Source organism: Eurosta solidaginis, chromosome 4 (assembly GCF_040869045.1).
Source record: "Eurosta solidaginis isolate ZX-2024a chromosome 4, ASM4086904v1, whole genome shotgun sequence".
Taxonomy (NCBI): Eukaryota; Metazoa; Arthropoda; class Insecta; order Diptera; family Tephritidae; genus Eurosta; species Eurosta solidaginis.
The window spans coordinates 208,319,218-208,339,363 of record NC_090322.1 but is presented as its reverse complement, the minus strand read 5'-3'; the positions used below and the strand labels follow the sequence as shown (position 1 = coordinate 208,339,363).

Genomic DNA, 20,146 nt, shown 5'->3' with positions numbered 1-20,146 from the left:
TATTATGGGTATCAAATTGAAGCTGTTGATGTGTGCTATAATACAGAGTAAGTTTTACACCGCTGAGTGACTAGGGTCTCGAGATATAGGTCAAAACATGGACCCGGATACCCCTAGAATGTGTGTATTATGGATATCAAATGAAAGCTGTTGCTGAGAGCTCTAAAGTTCATTGTGATATTCGATTTAGTCGCGTCAACCTGGCAAAACTGATAAATATGCATGCGAAGCCGAAATAAAGACAAGAATTAATAATACCCACATATCTATTTACATACTTCCTATTCGATTTGCCTGAAATTTCGTATATAAATTTGCCTATATTAGTATTTACGATGCTCTTTTCCGGGAAGTATACCAGAGACGGACTGCGACTGGGATTAGGACTAGGACCGGGACTGAGACTCGGAATGGGACTGAAATAAAATACATGCCACCCTCTGGGACTGGCAATAAGAGATGAAGAAGAAGGAGAAAAACTTGAGAGAAGAGAAAAGGGAGAAGGAGACTGAGAAAGAGATAGAATGAGACGAAGATGGAGATGAAGGGAAAAAGACGGAGGGAGGGGTGAATAAAAGGATTAAGAAAAAGTGAAGAGGGGGAGGGCAGAGTTAGACGGAAAAAGCTTATTAAAATATATGCAGATAGGCCAAATTTAGGGCAGAACATCGTCTGCCGGCGCCTGCTAGTTAATTAAATAATAATTGAACATTGGATAAATTTTAGTTTCAACCAGCAGGTGCTACGGGGATTCATCGGTTTATCGACACCTATTGTCGACTTTGTGTATGTCGCTTTAACGAAGCAAAAATTCCCAAAAGTTTTTTTTTTGTAATATGTAGGTACCTATTTGTAGATTAATCCACAATTTGATATAAAGATCTATGATTAACCCTTCAGGCTTCAGGGAAAAACTGGGAGTTATCGGTACACAAATACCCCAGCACTTGTATTCTCCACCAACCAAGCAGAATTTCAAAAAAATTGTTGTTGCAATACTTGTAGATTAATCAACGTTTTTATTCAAGGCACCATCATTAACGGGTGACGCGCGAGGCCTTAGAGGGAATACTTTCCTCTTAAGTATGTAAGAATTGGGTAAAATTTGGACGGGCATTACTCGGCTTAAGAATTTGCCGACCGTGCATGGATAAGGCGAAGGGTCTTTTCATTTTCTTTTAGATTAATCTTATAAGCTCTTGCATCCGAACTTATTCATAATATTTACTTACATGTCTCGTTATTTACCTGAGAGACAAGGCTGCATCGATCAGTTGGCTAGTCTCAGGCCCAGGTTTCTGTAAACTTACCAGTTTTATTTAATTAATTTTCCAATTTATCTGAAATTTATCCAAATCTAATAGAAAGTGAGGGACAAACACAAAAAAATAAATACAATTACATAACAAGTAATGAAATAAGGCAGGACAGAACAGAATATTAACGGAAACACACAAATAAAGATAAAAATCCAATCCGATCAAAGCAACAACAAATTACATTCAGCTGTTGCTGAATTGCTTTGTACGTTGTTTACTTAAAGCATACATTTAGGAGCATTTTACAATACAATTGTTTCCGCGGCCGCTTGTGTTGAATTTCTGAGCTCCTACTAAAGTATGCAGTGTTTGCTAAATTGCCGGCAAGAATGCGATTAAAAAAATTTGTTTTTAATTTAATTTGCCCCAAAAACTTATAAAGAAAATCTTTTAGAAGTAAATGGTATTTCAAAAAAATGACTTTTTTAAATCTTTTTCAATAAAAAAGTTTAGAAATTACAATTCTTAAATATATATGTATTTTTTCAGAACCTGCTATAGTGTATTTTATGTTATATTAAATTTTCGTGCACATTGTATAATTTATGGAAGAATACCTTATTTTGGACAGTGCCACATACTCATTTACTTCCGTTGTCGTCGGTCTTTATATTCTGAGCCCCTATTCGCAGCGCGCAGTTTTTAGTGTAATCGGTGACTATATTATTTGACTCTATTGTTTTGATGCATTCAGAGGTAGAATATATATAGTAAATTATATTCCACAATGTGTGAATAGGTGCTCAGAATTTAAAGAACGACGGCAATGGAAATTAGTGATTTATACATTGCCCCCAAATGTTCGAACGCACACACTGTTAAAATCTACGGAGGAAATGTGAAATGCGCCACATGATTTCGTAGCATACATTTGGGAGCAACGCATAAATTATGTACTTCAATTGTCGTAGGTCCTTTTTTTCTGAGCACCTGTTCAAATTCGCAATATTTAAGAGTGTTAACCTGTAGCACGATCATTCGTTTATGTGTATGTCTAGCTCACATTAAAGGGCATTGTGCCCTTCGATGGAGATTTCTTTCAACTTCTGCGCTTCTTATAATTTCGAGACTCAATTAGGTGCCGCGTGAACACGATTTTAGTACGAATGCGCCAGTTCCGTTATAGATTTGACTGAAGCAATGAGAATGTTAACTAAAAATTAGTTGAAAGTCACATCCTTTTGGAATTACTGTCCATGTGAGAGATCTGGAAACATTACACACATTAGAAGAAGATGGACTCAAATCTTTTAGCAACCATGAGCAACAAATTATATTGAGCCCATGCAATAGGATATATATTGCGCTCCACAAATCAATAAAATTGTAGTATACATTTAGGGGCGTTTGGAATTCTATTGTTTCCGCTGCCGCTTGTGCTGAATTTCTGAGCTCCTATTATTTTTCGACTTTTTAAGTTCTCACGGACCAGGCTCCTGTAAAAGCGGTATCAATGAAACTTATTCGGTTTTTTCATGACTCGAAAGTAAGGGTAAAAATGAAGTAAACCTATAACCGTCTGAAGCTGCTTCAAAACCTAAGCCGAAGCCATTATTTTGATTCGAAAAAGAACGATACTGAAACCTCTTGAAACTTGCTCCCATCGGCTTTGTGAGAGTGAGAAAAATAAGCTGCGCAGTCTTTCTCATTCGATACCTACAGAACCGGCTTATGTGTCTAGCTTACATTAATTCGATGGAGATTTCATTTCAACTTCTGAGCTTCTTATAATTTCGAGGCTCAATTAGGTGCAGCTTGGACACGATTTTAGTACGAATGTGCTAGTTTCGTTCTGCCTTTTACCAAAGCAATGAGAATGTTAACTAAAAATTAGTTAAAGTCAGGGATCTGGAAACATCACAAACGTTAGAAGATGGGCGCAAATTTTTTAGCAACCATGAGCTCTTAAAATATAAGAAACACAAATAAGTACACATGTTATTTCCAGATTTTAAGGTTTGATTACAACAGTCAAGGCTTGTGAGAATCAATTCGAAGATAATTCTATAGGAGCCGTGGTCCTTCCTTACGCAAGGAGTACGAATACTTAGAAAGCTCAATTTAGTCCAACGAGAATATATTTACACAAAGAAGCAAAAAAAAAAGACATCGCATTTACTTGCATAGTAACGTCGATAAAATTATATTGAGCCATGCAATAGGATTGCATTTGCGGTAGGTCCTTATTTTCTGAGCACCTGTCCAAATTCGCAATATTTAAGTAGCACGATCACTCTTTTATGTGTATGTCTAGCTCACATTAAAGGTCATTGTGCCCTTCGATGGAGATTTCTTTCAACTTCTGCGCTTCTTATAATTTCGAGACTCAATTAGGTGCCGCGTGAACACGATTTTAGTACGAATGCGCCAGTTCCGTTATAGATTTGACTGATGCAATGAGAATGTCAACTAAAAATTAGTTGAAAGTCACATCCTTTTGGAATTACTGTCCATGTGAGAGATGTGGAAACATTACATACATTAGAAGAAGATGGACTCAAATCTTTTAGCAACCATGAGCAACAAATTATATTGAGCCTATGCAATAGGATATATATTGCGCTCCACAAATCAATAAAATTGTAGTATACATTTAGGGGCGTTTGGAATTCTATTGTTTCCGCTGCCGCTTGTGCTGAATTTCTGAGCTCCTATTATTTTTCGACTTTTTAAGTTCTCACGGACCAGGCTCCTGTAAAAGCGGTATCAATGAAACTTATTCGGTTTTTTCGTGACTCGAAAGTAAGGGTAAAAATGAAGTAAGCCAAAACGGTACCTATAACCGTCTGAAGCTGCTTCAAAAAAAAAAACCTAAGTGGAAACCATTATTTTGATTCGAAAAAGAACGATACTGAAACCTCTTGAAACTTGCTCCCATCGGCTTTGTGAGAGTTAGAAAAATCAGCTGCCCAGTTTTCCTCATTCGATACCTACAAACCCGGCTTATGTGTTTAGCTTACATTAAGGGGCAATGTTCCCTTCGATTGAGATTTCATTTCAATTTCTGAGCTTCTTATAATTTCGAGGCTCGACAAGGTGCCGCGTGGACACCATTTTAGTGTGAATGTGCTAGGTTCGTTATAGCTTTGATTGAATCAATGAGAATCTTAAGTAAAAATTAGTTACGTCCTTTTGGAATTACTATTAATGTGAGAGATCTTGAAACATCACAAACTTTAGAAGAAGCAGGGCCTAAATCGTTTGACAACCATGAGCTCTTGAAATATAAAACAACATAAATAAGTATGCCTGTTCTTTCCAGATTTGAAGGATTGATTACAACAGCCAGGGATTATGAGAATCAATTCAGAGATAGCACTAGAGGAACCGTGCTCCTTCCTTGCATAAGGAGGGAGTAGGAATACTTATAAAGCTCACTTTAGTCCAACGATAGTGGACACAAACAAACAAAAAACAAAGTTATCACATGCTCTTGCATAGTAAGATCAAACAAATTATATTGAGCCCATGCAATAGGATATATATTGCGCTCCACAAATCAATAAAATTGTAGTATACATTTAGGGGCGTTTGGAATTCTATTGTTTCCGCTGCCGCTTGTGTTGAATTTCTGAGCTCCTATTATATTGGGAAATTTTTACTAAATTTTCGACTTTTTTAAATTTTCACGGACCACGTTCGACGGAACTTTGTTTGATAAACCTGCTTCCAGGCTTCTTTAAAAGCGGTTATGAATGAAACTCATTCGGTTTTTTCATGACTCGAAGGTAAGGGTAAAAATTAACTAAGCCGAAACGGTATATCTCTTGAATCAAGTAAGATTTTCCAAACTTTTTTATGCCTTATATAGCCTCCTAACTGTAGATTGAGATGTGTTATACCAAGTAGAATTTCAAAAAAATTATTTTTGCAATACATACATATATACTTACTTGTAGATTAATCAAGATTTTTATTCAAGGCTCCATCATTAACGATTCCAGCGCAACGGGGTTCATCGGTTTATCGACAACTTTTGCCGACTTTGTGTATAACGCTTTACCGAACACAAAAATTTCAAAAAAAAAAAAAAAATGTCTGTAATATATAGTTATCTATTTATAGATTGATCCACAATCGGCGATTACGTTCAATGACTCGTTTACTAAAGCGCCAAATACACGACACGAACATTCCCGCGAACATTCCCGTTATGTCATGTTTCTGCGACCTTTTCTGTCGTGTATGGTGGTGTTTGCCAGTTCGCGCAAATGTTCGCCAAAAATCAAAATATTTTAATTTTTGGCGAACATTTGCGCGAACTGTTCGTGCGTGTATGGCGAAATAGCTCATAATCGTAGTAATTTCTGAACGGAACAGACGTGCGCGGAAAAGTAAAATGGACAATAAAAAATTTCTGAGTGAATTTATTGAATCTTCTCCCTTTTTTTTACGCTTTATTGCCACAGCGAGCAATATTGCTGCAGCACAATTGTTGTCCGTATTCATCGCTGTCTGAAAGAGAACTAATGTTCGGCCAAAAGTTCGTATGGTGTATGGCCAAAGCTGCGAACAAGATTGCGGAATGTTCGCGGAAATATTCGTGTCGTGTATTTGGCGCTTTATGTATATCATCATGCCGAATGAGAATCAAGTAGTACGATAACGTATGTCATAATCGCAAGACTATGTTTTACGTGACGAGACATATGATGCCGTCAAGTTACGATTTGACCACTGGAAAATAGTAAATTTGTTGATCCGCAGTCTTTTGAACCAACCAAATTTTTTAAGACATTGAGACATAAGCAAAAAACAAAGCAAGTTCGCCGCTTTTCGAACTTAGCCTCTAAAGCTCAGCACTTTATGCGTAAAAATCTGGAATTTTTTCAGCCTACAGTTTCCGAGTAAAAGGTGGCTTCTTTTCGCTCGCTACATGTACCTCTTACTAAAAAATTCGAGTCTTCTTTTGTACTTTTGTTTTAAATTAAAGCATTAGAAGAATAAAAAAGAAAAAAATTATATTTTGTTCTTCATATTATATGGCCGGTGTTATACGGGTTCCGAAGTCAAAATCAAAAGATGTTTACTTCGATTTTTTTATACATTTTTTTTTTATATAAACTTGAAAATAAATAAATTTAAATTATTAAAATAAGGAAATTATTACCTTTTAGTCTCCATTGGAAAAAGGAAGTGTAACTTCTTGCTTTATGGCTAGATCTCTTCAAAAACAAGATGTGGTCCTAAACTTGATTCGTGATCCCACGCTAACAATTCGCGGGTAATATAAATAAAATGGCTCTTTGAGTTTCTTTTTTACGTTAAAAAAAAAAATAAATGTAAGGCGCGATAACCTCCGAAGAGATCTAAGGCCGAGCTTCTCTTCCAATTTGCGTCGTGCTCCTCTTGATTTTCCCTACAAATTTGCCGGATGGGACCTACATGTTTTATGCCGACTCCGAACGACATCCGCAAGGCAGATGAGTTTTCACTGAGAGGTTTTCTTGGCAGAAATACACCCGGAGCGCTTGTCAAACACTGCCGAGGGGCGACCCCGCTTAGAAAAATATTCTTCTAATTGAAAAACCTTATTTCTAAAATTTTGATGTTGCTTTGCCCGGGGTGCGAATCCAGGGCATACGGTGTGGCAGGCGGAGCACGCTACCATCACACCACGGTGGCCGCCACGTTATTATACAGAATTTTAAGGAACGAAAGTTATAATAATAACAAGTAAAGGTGTCTAAGTTCGGGTGTAACCGAACATTATATAATCAGCGTGAGGTTCAATTGTATATTTCATTTCAGATAAATTACTTTTCAACATAACACGTGGAACCGGCCGTTTAAAACAAAAATGTCTTCCCATTTCCTCTTACAATAAAACTTGATAAGTGAAATATCATTGATTCAAAACTTTTTTTTGTTAAGTTCTAGCTTATTATTCTAGTCTACGACCCTTTTAAACTTCTTTTATATCTAAGTTGCCGTGGTCTTTACCCGATTCCGTCCATTTTTACTAGAAATATTTTCTGCTATAAGGAAAATATGTGTACACAATTTCATTACGATATGTTAATTTTTCTTCGAGTTAACGCTCCCACAACATAGAAAATTGTTTAGTCATAAAAGGGGCGGTGCCCCGCCCATTTTTTTAATTTGAAGTTTTTCCTATTTATTGTTATAAATCCACTTGGAAATGAAATACCATTGATATAAAGCTCTTTTTACAAAGATATAGCTTATTTTAATAGTCCACGGCCTTTCTAAAAATCTTTTATATAAAAGTGGGCGTGGTCCTTAACCGATTTCGTTAATTTTTCTTCAAAGCATTCCTTATAGTAAAGGCAACCTCTCTGCCGAATTTTGTTACGATAGGTTTAACGCTTTTTAATTTATGATATATATTTGTAAAATTGATTTTATCACAAGTAGGCGGTGCCACGCCCATTTACAAAAAAAATGTTCCAAACTTTTATCAAGAGTCTCAATATGAGTCCACATGTTAAATTTCAACATTCTAGGTGTATTATTTACTAAATAATCAGGTTTTATGTGTTTTCCAAAATGTTATATACATATATATAAAAAGTGGGCGTGGTTATAATCCGATTTCGCTCATTTTCAATACGAATCTATTCTGGGTCTAGGTAAGCTCGTGTACCAAATCTGGTGAAGATATCTCAATAATTACTCAAGTTATCGTGTTAACGGACAGACGGACGGACGGACATGGCTCAATCAAATTTTTTTTCGATACTGATGATTTTGATATCTATCTCCATTCCTTTATACCTGTACAACCAACCGTTATCCAATCAATGTTAATATACTCTGTGTGCAAAGCACGCTGAGTAAAAAATGTGTTAATTTTTCTAATAACAAAACGATAACAACAATCGCAATTGATCAGAATAAAGTGTCCTCCGTTGAATGTGATATGAGAAAACCGACATATTTTTTTTTTTTTTGTATGTACAATTTTTGCAAATAAATAAATTTATTTATTTTTATCGTAGCTTCATAATTATAAGTATTTACAATCAATATTTTGACAGTTAAATTAAATTGTATATTTTAGGTAAATATAACAAGTTCGGGCGTTTTGAAATCGTAATACATAAATTTTACTTTTAAGTTGATATATTTGTATTTTCATAATAAATTTGTATGTTCATAAATTTCTATGTTCTCTTCTGTTAGCATGCAAAAATGTAGTTGCAGTGTTTATATTTAAAATAAAGAAAAAAAATATTTTTTCAAATAACAATGAAAATGTATAAGATCGCAATTAAAGAATTTGAATTAAAAAAAGTAAAACAATAAACATGATTTTTTGCGCTACAAAAATATGTTTGTAGATTAGGTGGTTCAGATATACATCCAGAATACATATGCTTATTCAAGAAAGTTTTCTGTATTAAACAGATCTTTTTTTTTAATTTTTTTGTGTATTATTCTCACATAACTGTATAATAAAAAAAATTTGCAGAAAAAAACTTCAACATTTTTATATGTGTTGAGCGTTTTGAAATATTTTCTACAATTTATTAATTTTGTATTAAAGAAAGTATAAGTACAGCAAAATATCTCTGTTAAAAAAAGAAAAAAAAAAAAACAATTTTCGAAGAAGTTCAGGCCATGCGGTAGCTTTTGTAAAATCTTTAAAAAATTATTATTAAAGCAAGTTTCTACAACATGGACTTTTGCGATTTGTTGTCTTTTTATTTTAATTGATAAATTAGACGAACTCGTAATTTGAAAAACTGTTTCAGAATTAAGAAAAACAGCGCAAAACTATTAATCAAATTCAGCATCTTAAAATTTTTTAGCAATAAGTTTTTTGGTACTTAATTCAATTCGTTTCAAAACTGATGTTAACGGTGTTAAAGCTTTAACCACATAAGCAGAAAGTGTGATGGCTGGTTTCACGTGAATACCTTAAACGTTTTGAAATTCAAAAAAAGCCGTTCTCAAAATATTTTTTTCATATTTGAATTCAACGTTTCAAAATCTACAATCTATATTTTTGTAGTAAAAGTGGGAGAGCCAAAAACATTTATGTTCGAAGAAAAGGTGGTAAAGGTCTTTTTTTATATAAAATTGTATAAAATTATTGATGAGACTGCCTCAGTTTCTGAGAAAGTGTGTCGAGCTCTAAGATAATGCGTTATTAAAAAATTCTGAGATAAAGCATTTCTAAAAAAAAATTCGAGAAAGGACGTTATTCAAACAAGTTTTGATAGGATAGGGCGTTTTTGAAACGGCAAACGAGCTTGTTAACGACCTAAGAAAATTCACGCAAATCAAATTCTAGAAAGGTTTCTGAAATCGATAATGCACGTTATTATTACAATTTTCATTTTATTTTAAATTTAGTATTTTTGAACCAAATAAATCTTTTCCATATTCAAAATCAGCAATCTGCCAGAAAAGATATTTTTAAGAAAATTATAGAAAAAATCTCGAAAATGTTTTTAATTTTTTCAGCAAGTGCTAAATCAGAAGATATATAAAAGATAAGCTGAAGCGAGGAAATTTCAAGACTTTTTTTTTTACAAACATTTTATATCGATCGCAATATCACCCTATCTCGACTGCCGTTTCGAAAACGCCCTATCTTAGAAAACTATTGAAAACTCAATATATCAGAATTTGTTTGAAAACCGCCCAATCTAAGCATTTTCTCCAAAAATGCCTCTATCTGAGCGTATGCAACAAATTCTGATAGAGGCGGTCTTTCAAAAATTTTCTGGAATAGAGCGTGTCCGAATAAGCAGCCGAGGTAAGATTCACCTAGCAGTTAATCTATTCTATATTGACCAAATATATAGGCTATCAGTTCTCTTTGCCACGAGCTTTGATACTGAGAGCACCATATTTGAAAATATCTCAACATTTTGCTTCGCTTTACATTTTACAAACTTCGTGTAACAAGATCGTATCCTAAAGCGTACATTGAACTCATCTTTAAAGTGAAGCACTGACCGCTGACTGACGTTCTATGTAAATCTGGCTTACAATTTCGGAAGATAATTAGCGAAAATTAGCACTAAGCGAACCCAAAATAAAACTCAATACAAAGTGAATAAGAAAAGATTAAAAATTAAAAATCGATATTGATTATTTGAAAATGGTTGCTCTTGCGGAAACATTTTCTTTTAAAATAAATGTTTCGAAACTTGTAACTTTACATTTTTGGAGCCATTTATTTCTGCGATTCCTCTAAAGTACTTTTCTTGATTTCCTTGGAGGAGCTTTTCGGCCAATATACAGAAGATAAAGACTACAGCTTTTTTCTATTCTTCTACGCGTTTCTATGCTTTTTATACGTTTTCATCAGAGAGTCTGATTTATCCAAGTAAAATATAAAACGTAAGCTCCTTAAAGAACTTTTCTTATTGGCATTTACTATAAAAATTATTTCATAGAAAGATATTTTGCTGTCTTTATACTTATTTTAACATCAAACCAAATTTTAAAATTTACTCTTTACCTTTTTTTTTTTAATTTGCTCACAGCATGAATAACCCCAGTGTTTGTTGTTTCCGATTTTGTTGTTGCTTTTTTTGTTTTGTTTTCTAATTACAATATAATTTCTTTGCTAATACTAAATATTCAAATTTCTTTCTACACACACATATATTTAACTGAACGTTCTTTGACTTTTTTTACTTTGAACTTAAAAACTAATTGGTGTTATTTCTTATTTATCTTATTTTTTTTTTGTTTGCAAAATTGCAAAGCACACTTTCTTCACATTCATTGCTTCATACTAATGCTAAATAAGCTCCTGTTCATACATTATACATCATTTCATAACGTCTCTTCTAATATCGACTTCTATTGATATTCTTTATACGTATGCCAACTTCCAGCACATGCTCCCCAGCCGCGTTGCTTGCCATTGAAACTGTAGCCGCACCGCCTCCATTGCCGCCACTAACACTGTTGCCACTGCTTCCTCCTCCTCCTCCACCACTGCCATTGCCGTTGTTGCCATCATGCGTTAAACTCGTGTTGATATTGTTATTGTTATTGCTAATATTAGCATTAGCGCTTGGTATAGGAATGCGTCGTAATACGGTGGTTGTAGTTGTTGTTGCTGTGCCAGCACCACCAGCGGTCACCTTGCACGTATGCTGATGTTGATGTTGATTACAAGTATTACTATTCGCTACCGTACAACAACCATTATTGGGTCCATTATAATCATGTGGACCCCCCACCGTATGCCGTCGCTTAATCGAACGATTTTGTTTATTTTGTATTTGTCGCTTCTTCGTTAAATTCATATCAGTCTTTTCATCTTTAGTTAACGCTGAGGCCGAACCACCGCCGCCGCTTGTATTGCTATGCGGTCCACCGCTGTTGCTGCTATGCCTACCACCTGACGATGAATAGTTGCGACAATTGAAAGAAGCCGAACGGAAAAGTCGATGATCACGTCGCTTCTTATTGTAACGATCTAGAAAAAACGGCGGTGATGCTATAATAAGTGAATCTTTGGGATCACTTGTTGTTGAACCCTCGGAGTCATCATCAGAACAAAATTGTTGCTCGTGAATTTGCTTGGAGAAGCGTGAGCTACGTGTGCCTCCCACATAGGAGTTGCGCGCTAAGCTACTACCACTTCCAGTGCTTACCACATTTCCACTAACAGCAACAATACCACCTGGTGTATTTGTTGTTTTCACAGTCAAAATTGCGGTAGGCGTGGACGCTGCTGACGCTGGTGTACTACACCTGCCGCCCAGAATAGTTATTGGCGACGCCGTCGCTGAAGCTGCGACTGGATTGATTGGTACTGTAGCTGAATGTTGCAGCTTGTTGCTTTTGTAGGCAGATAATGCCGCAGCTACACGCTGTTCTTTGCTCTCATTCGCTTTCGTTGTGGCGAGGGTGTTAGTGGCTGTACAGGAACGGCTAAGCATAAGCACGTTTGGTGCATCCAATGGACAGGAATAAAAATGACGCTCAGGTGATTCGTCTGCATAGGGAATGTTTTCTGAATGCAGCAAATGTAGCGGTTGGCCAAGTGTATGCCGTCGATTTTTACGAAACTCTGGCGAACCATTTTCATCATTTGATTCCGAACCGCTTCGTAGATTGCGTAATTTTGTATCGAGCGCATCGGTGATGGTGGTGAGAGACATTGAACCTGTGATGAGAGATACTAAAATTATTTTAAAAAGAAAAAAGAAATATTATTTTCGGCTTAAAAAAAAAATTGATTTTTATAATTTCCAAAAGCGAGCTATCGTAGCATTAAGTTTTTCCAATCCTTATAGGGCCTTTTTGGTCATATTTGACCCATATTGTCGAAACTAGGCCTTAATTGATTATCAGACACGGGTCGTTGCTTACTTCTCCATATTTGAAAATGTACTTCAGTCTCTCTATCCCTAGCTCTAACCCTGTCTCTCTCACTCTTGCCTTTACCATATCTACTTTCTATCACTCCTACTATCGGACAATTCTTCCAATTCAACTTAATCTCCCCCCTATACATAAACCTTACCTCCTACTCATATTATCCCTCGCACATTTGCTCTCTATCTCACTGCCTCCCATTCCTAGCCTTACTCTGTTATACATATGAGTATTCTTTTTCAAATATTGGATGCTTGCTTCAACAGATTAGAATAATATAGCAATAGATGCGTATCATCATGATCAATAATTGGCGCTTAGGCGGCTAAGCAATTTCGACCGTTTCGCAACAACTCACGCCAGCACCAAGAGAGATCAAGTCTTATCCCACCTGCCTCTCCCAACTCAGTGGAGGTCCCCCTTTCCTGTGCTACCAAACTACGGTGTCGACTGAAATACGTTCTTGGCCGGCGCGTCTTCGTCCATTCGCATAACATGACCTAAACAGCGAAGACTTTGGGTTTTTATTTGCTGGACTATCGTCATGTCTGCGTAAAACTCAGACAGCTTATACATACAGGACCATACGTCTTTCGAAGAACTTTTCTCTCGAACACTTCAAGACCCATCTCATCGATATATATAATTTGCATGATAATAGGAACCATGAGAGAGTGTAGAATTGGGTAGATATCTTTCCACTACTAGAATAGCATAGTATTTCGATGCGATATCTTAACTTTTAGTTACGTGACCGAGCATGCGAAAGGACGGTTCAAACTGCTGTTGTTGTTGTTGTATTAACAATAAAGACACTCCCCGAAGGCTTTGGGGAGTGTTATCGATGTTGATGGTCCTTTGCCGGATATAGATCCGTTACGTTCCGGTAACACAGCACCATTAAGGTACTGGCCCGACCATCTCGGGAACGATTTAATATGACCACATTGAATCTTCTAGGCCATCCCGCCCTCCCCAACCCCTAGTTCCAAGAGGAACTTGCGGTCGCCAGAGCCTCGGCTGTTAATGAAACATGATTCGCCACGGGTAGATGAGGTTGACAATTGGATTGGAGAAGCTATATGTTGCGCTGGCAACCCCTTGAGAGGGTGGCGCTACACAACCCCACAACGATTCAAACTAATTTCTCTTAACGATACTTACCAGTATCACTTCGACTGTTGCTAGACTCATCGTCGGTTAACAACACAGATATATCGACACTACTGCGTTGCTGCTCTTTGCTCATACTGCCGCCACTACCGCTGCCCGAGCCGCTACAACTACCCGAGTCCTTTTCATCCAGACTGGCCTTACGATGATGTACGCGTACAAAACCGCTACCGCCATGATTGATCAAGAAATTACGTTCCTTCTTCGTTTTTTGTGTTGTGCTGCTGGATATAGTGTGGTGTATGCTACTACTACCGCCACTACCGCTGCTCGATGATGCTGTCGTAGCATTTGTAGAACTGCTGCTTGTTGTCATCGCTGCTGTAGCTGATTTCGTTGAATCTAATGACTGAAATTGTACACGCAATGTTAAACCAAAATCGTAAATAGTAGGCACGGCTTTGCGACGACGCTGTTGCGGCTGCAGCGGCTGCTGTTGTTGCTGCTGCTGCTGCAGCTGCTTTTGCGTACGACTAACCGATGCGCCTTGTTTGAAAGATTTGTGGGGTGGTAGTGGAGGTGGTGGTGTTGTTGGTGGTTTGGATGCCGTTGGTGTGGCAGCTGCTGCCACACAAATATTAGGAGTGGATTGTGTGATGGTAGTGTTGTTGCGATTGGTGGAATTGGTGGTGCTAGTATGATATTTAAGTAATGCATTGTGCATGTGATGTGGTGCAGAAATAATTTTAGTAATGGTTTGATTGAGATTGATGGATGATTGTAATGATTTACGTTTATGTTTGTTTTTGTTAGTGATTATTTTGTTGTAATCTGAATTCAAAATCGCATTATGACTTTGATTCAATTTTTGCTTTTCGCTTACCAACACACTTTCACCCGAGTAAGTGTCCGAGCTGGCTGCACCACGTTTGCTATGCGTACGTCGACGTAGCTGTGGTATAAAACGTGAAGTGCGTGTTGTAGATGACGACTCACGTTCGGTTAGACGCTCAATTTTTGACACATTATGCAGTAGCATGTTCGTTTGATCCTCTTGTGTTTGTAGAGCGCTTGCCGCTGAACTGGAAGTGGAGGCGATTGGAGTATTACCCGTCACATCTGCCAAATCGGGTAAAGCGCCATTTTCGAAAAAGTAATCATACTGGAATATAAATTAAAAGTTAGCAAATATGTTAGTACAATTTCAAACCTACTGCATCTTTTCTTACCTGCGTCACAAGCAACTCCACAATACGACACTGATGTTTCATATCTTTAACCGCAATCTCGAGCGTATCGTTGGGTGTTCGTATTATCGATGGGCCAAATATGATAGCCAAATTTTTTGGTTCCATCAAGTTAACATCACAATTCTTACTCACACGACTCAAATGCCGTATCAAATGTTTCAATGTTTCATATGAGTAACGCGGCAAAGCGCTTAACAATTCTCGCAGCTCTTTTAAACGTTCCAAACCAGTCTTCTTGTCAGCTTCGATGAAATTTATATAGAAGGTACACGGCATCAGTGCATCAGGTAAATTGCGAATGAATTGTTTTAACAAGCTCGATACCACATTGACGTCCTCCCACCTAACATCGGTGTTGCAACGATCAAATGAGAAGTCCGATTTGTTTACTTGCTCTGACAACTCTGAAATGGCAGCCTTATTGCCGGGTATGCGATAAATACCGACTACACCGAGACCTTTCGTTTCAACTATATTTGTACAGACGTCGACCAGCTGGGGCACATATTCGTTGTTTTTGGACTAAAGAAAAATATTTGAAAGGAAAAAGATATATAAGTTTCAATAATACAAAAATAGAGGATAAAAAGAAATGAAGTTTCATAAGAACATAATTTTATAAAAATAACGGCCATCCCATCCACTTCTGGTGGCTCATCAGTATAAAATAAATAAATGTAAGGCGCGATAACCTCCGAAGAGATCTAAGGCCGAGCTTCTCTTCCAATTTGCGTCGTGTTCCTCTTGATTTTCCCTACAAATTGGCCGGACGAGACCTACATGTTTTATGCCGACTCCGAACGGCATCTGCAAGGCAGATGAGTTTTCACTGAGAGCTTTTCATGGCAGAAATACACCCAGAGCGCTTGCCAAACACCCCGCTTAGAAAAATTTTCTTCAAATTAAAAAACCTTATTTCTAAAATTTTGATGTTGCTTTGCCCGGGGTGTGAACCCAGGGCATACGGTGTGGTAGGCGGAGCACGCTACCATCACACCACGGTGGCCGCCAACTAACCTGACGCGATTCATAAATTGAGGCGTAAGTCGCGGTCGAATAGGTTCCGATCTAAATCCAAAAATATACAGGGTTGCGCCACTACACTTTACTAGCTAATGGCAGTGGTTATCTCATCAAATGTCGCTTTACAATTTTGGGGCAACTCTTACTACATAATACTACTATTAACCTTCTTGTCGAATCTCTTTAGAATATCTACGAAAGATAAGCGTGAAGCTAGCGAACCACCTTCCGCGGATCGAAAAATTAATAGGCCGATATTTTAGCGCTAATTAGAAAAAAATTACGCATTTTTTTGCCTCGTTATGTTCTGAAACTGACGCTGCAACTCACCATTGGGCACATTTTCAGGGGCACGCCAATAGATCCAGTCGCCTTGCCACCCGAGGCTAAACTTGATGGTGATATGTCAGCATGGTGGCTACTACTACCACCACCACGTCTAAATAGTAAATCTTTCCAATTTTTGGCTTTTGGCGAACCTAAATCCTTGTCAGGTATATTTTTATGTGAAGATGATTTGCGTGTTTTCATCACTGGCGATATAGAATCGGTGATGATTTCAGAATCACCACCACCACGTGATGTTGTGCTTAAAGGTGAATATTCTGGTTGTAATTGCTTATGTTGGTGTTGTTGTTGTTGTTGTACGTTATCATCACAGTATGTTGCTGTTGGCATGCTTGAGATAGCCGCAGTTTTTTGCGGCTCAGCTAATTGCCTGCCTTGAAGATCCTACGCAAATTGAATGACAAAACAAAGTAATATTTAATATTAATTAAAATAAATGATTGCTATAATATTGGTTGCAGAACGACCCATCTCCGAATTGAGTTGAACAACGCGTTATGCGTTGTGTAATTAGTAAAAACTTATGCAAATTTCCCTTCAACTTACACTATCGTCATAAATAAGACTATTTTTCCATTGCAATAAACCGAAAATGCGTTTCATTTCCGTCATGCTTTTCGTTTTAAATAATATTTCTGTAGGTTGCGGATTTGGTTGGTGATGTTGTGGTTCATTGTGCGATGCTGATGTCGATGCACTGCTGCCCGATGAAGTCAACTTATCACTAACATCATCCAGATTTAGCTCATTGCCCAGTGTGGCAATTTGTGTTGGTTTCGATTGCATACGAAACATGTAGGATTTCTTTTTATCGACCGATTCATCAAAGATTTTAAAACTTCTAATATCGAGTTCTATCATCTGTGGAGAAGAAACATTAAGTTATTAATAATAATAAATCCATATTTAAAAGTAGTGAGCTTACATGACTCTCTTTAGCATGACGCCCGGGATAGATGCGTAGGAAATCGCCTTTGATTTCGATTTTCACTTGCCGCCAAGATCGATAGTCCGAAAGACGCTGGGAATTAAATGAAAATTACAACAACGCCCACGAAAACTGAGGTGTAATAATATTGTCAAGCTTAAATACTTATAAATATAGTATCCCGAAATAGTCACGAAATGATAACGCTTGAAATTCCGAAATGTTCCCATCTATCCTAAGATGGTCCCGAAATTACTTTAAAAACAATATCAAAAAGATTTCAAAAACAATTCCGAATTTATTTTGAATACATTTCCAAAATTACCCCCCCTGGAAGCAATCCCGAATAGTCCCGTAATGATTCTAAACCCCATCATTATGGAAAATCTGAAAGACCAGAAACAGTCCCAGACTAGTATCGAAATGATCTTTACAAGAACACTGAAGAAGTGCTGGAAATAAATCACGAAAAAGTCGTCAAATGATCCGAATACAATTCCGAAATTTTGATAAAGTCTCAAAATTATTCCAAAAATAGTTTCCAAATGATACAAAAACGATGCCGAAATGATTTAGAACACTCCTATAGTCTTGAAATTATCCACTACTTTGGTTTAAGGGGAGAGGATCCAACCCCAAATAGTTCCGAATTAATAACGAAATGATTCGAAAACACACCTGAAATGTTGGGAAAATGTTCCCGAAAAGTTCCCCGCAGCCTTTGAAAACAATGCATAAATGATCCGAAAACAATTTCGAAATAATCCCATAACAGTTCTCTCGGTTCGTTTTTATAAAACTGTCCACATCTTGAAATATATGTATATATGACCTAGATAACTTCTACTTCTTCAACCCACTAACTGCACGCTCCCAATAATTATCCTCTCCTCTTACTAATCTTACTCTTTCCCTCCCTAGATTTCTTAGCCTTTTCATATAAAATGAAATCTATACTCGTGAAATTTCTAAAAATGTGAGGCGTAGCATAACCTTATTAAGGTTCAGTTGACGCATCCAACGCTTTTATTTAATTGTCTTATCAACGTCATAGATTGATGAGGAGTGTGATGACTTGTACCTAGGATCTACCTATTTGTTTTCTAGCTTTTAGTATTATTATTACTTCGTGTAAGTATTGTTTTCAATAAAATCGTTCAACTTAAAATTTTTTTTTATTATTTTATTCTCAAGTTTTTAGTCCTATTATTTCTTGTTCCATTTAGCTCATTTAGTGACTCATTATTACAAGGACTCTTTCCCGCCAATTTGTTACAATTTAAGTCCTTAATACATAATACTTCCAAAGCCTTTACTCGACTCTGCGCCACGTATGCTTGTCCCCTCTCGAACTCAAAAATATTTTGATGTCACTTCTACCGGAATGTATGTAATATTTGTTCCAAATATGAGCCAAATCGGACATCATAGGTCGCTTTCTATTCATGTGTGTATTATGTGTTCCAAATGTGGACCAAATCGGACCACAAATAAGATTTTTTTGAATATATCGATCATTGCGCCACCTAGCGGTGATTTTTTTCACAGGCCGCTTTTTATTCTTGTATGTTTTATGTGTTCCAAATATGAGCCAAATCGGACCACAAATACGGTTTTGAATATCTTATTCCTTGCACCACCCAGCGGCGATTTTTTTTTATAGGTCGCTTTCTATTCTTGTATGTATTATGTGTTCCAAATATGAGCCAAATCGGACCACAAATACGATTTTTTTGAAATATTTCGATCCATGTGCCACCTATCGGAGTTTTTTCTTATTAATGCATTGCCATCGGGTTCTGAACTATATTCCAAGTTTCAAGCTTGTAGCTTATCGGGAAGTTATTTAAATTTCAATTACAAAATTCGTGCCGGCCAGCCTGTCAAGTATTTTTTTTTAATTGTCAATTTAGTTTTTATTTACATTTTTTCGATAATTTAAGAAAAAACTTCCATGAATTTTCTAACTAAAACTAAGCAAATCAATCTCAAACTCGAAAAACCGAGAATTTACGAAAATTACGAATATTTTATTTAGTTAATCGCAGTTTTGTACCCCAATCAATTTTAGTCTAACAGAGCAAAAGTAATAGGTCTTTAGAAATTCATATAGATTTTTGCCATTTGTTCCGAATGGTGTTTTATATTAATTTATACATATATGGAGGAATATCTGAAACACCCTTGGAAAAAAAATTCCAAGAATTTATACGAAATTTGGGAGACCTATAACTTGTACTTTGTTAGACTAAAATTGTTTGGGCTAAAAAACAGCATTCTTAAAAAAAACTAGGAAAACTCTTAATAAAAAGTTCGAAACTTTCATAAAATTTTCTCGACCTTTTTCGAAAACATTGTTGCATAGTTTCAGTTACAAAACTTTATAAAGTTTTTTCTTAAAGCATCGAAAATAAAAAAAATTAATCGATGAAATTCCATAAAAACTGTCACTGCTATTTCTGTGTTCGCTACTGTAGATTACTATAAAAGATATGTTGTCAAGCTTGGTATGAGTTACTAAGAACAGATATTTTCTTCCAACTACCATTTTCGAATTTCGAAGATTGGAATAAACCCCAACACTGCCCGTATTATGAAACACATCTTAAAAAGTATTAACGCATTCGCTTCGAAAAAGCTAGCAACAAGAAAGTTAAATACAAATTAAAAATTCCATGCACACGCACCTTTCCATTGATGCACGACGACTTAATCTCCATTTCGGTTTCGAACACTTCCATTTCGGTAGCCACATCCTTTGTCTCCAATTTTCCATTTATGTCTGCGATTACATCGTCAATGTGAACGCTGAGTGCAAAAGATAAAAAAAAACATTATAAACGTCATAT

At 36.5% G+C, this 20,146-nt stretch overlaps 1 protein-coding gene across 4 annotated transcripts in view; it reads right to left on the bottom strand.

Annotated features, from left to right (window-relative positions):
* Positions 1-8,191: 8,191 nt before the first annotated feature.
* The window catches only part of RhoGAP19D (Rho GTPase activating protein at 19D), a 233,501-nt gene continuing 221,546 nt past the window's right edge, over positions 8,192-20,146 (bottom strand). For 3 of the 4 annotated variants that reach the window (XM_067784656.1, XM_067784659.1, XM_067784658.1), the window contains 7 exons: positions 19,985-20,105; positions 17,295-17,390; positions 16,916-17,230; positions 16,352-16,753; positions 14,978-15,520; positions 13,800-14,910; positions 8,192-12,423 (listed from right to left, as the gene is read on the bottom strand). In XM_067784656.1, coding sequence (XP_067640757.1) covers positions 11,093-12,423; positions 13,800-14,910; positions 14,978-15,520; positions 16,352-16,753; positions 16,916-17,230; positions 17,295-17,390; positions 19,985-20,105 — 3,919 coding nt within the window. In that variant the 3' untranslated portion in view covers positions 8,192-11,092. Of the gene's footprint in view, positions 12,439-13,799; positions 14,911-14,977; positions 15,521-16,351; positions 16,754-16,915; positions 17,231-17,294; positions 17,391-19,984; positions 20,106-20,146 lie in introns of all 4 variants that reach the window. The other variant, XM_067784657.1, reaches the window with a different exon arrangement.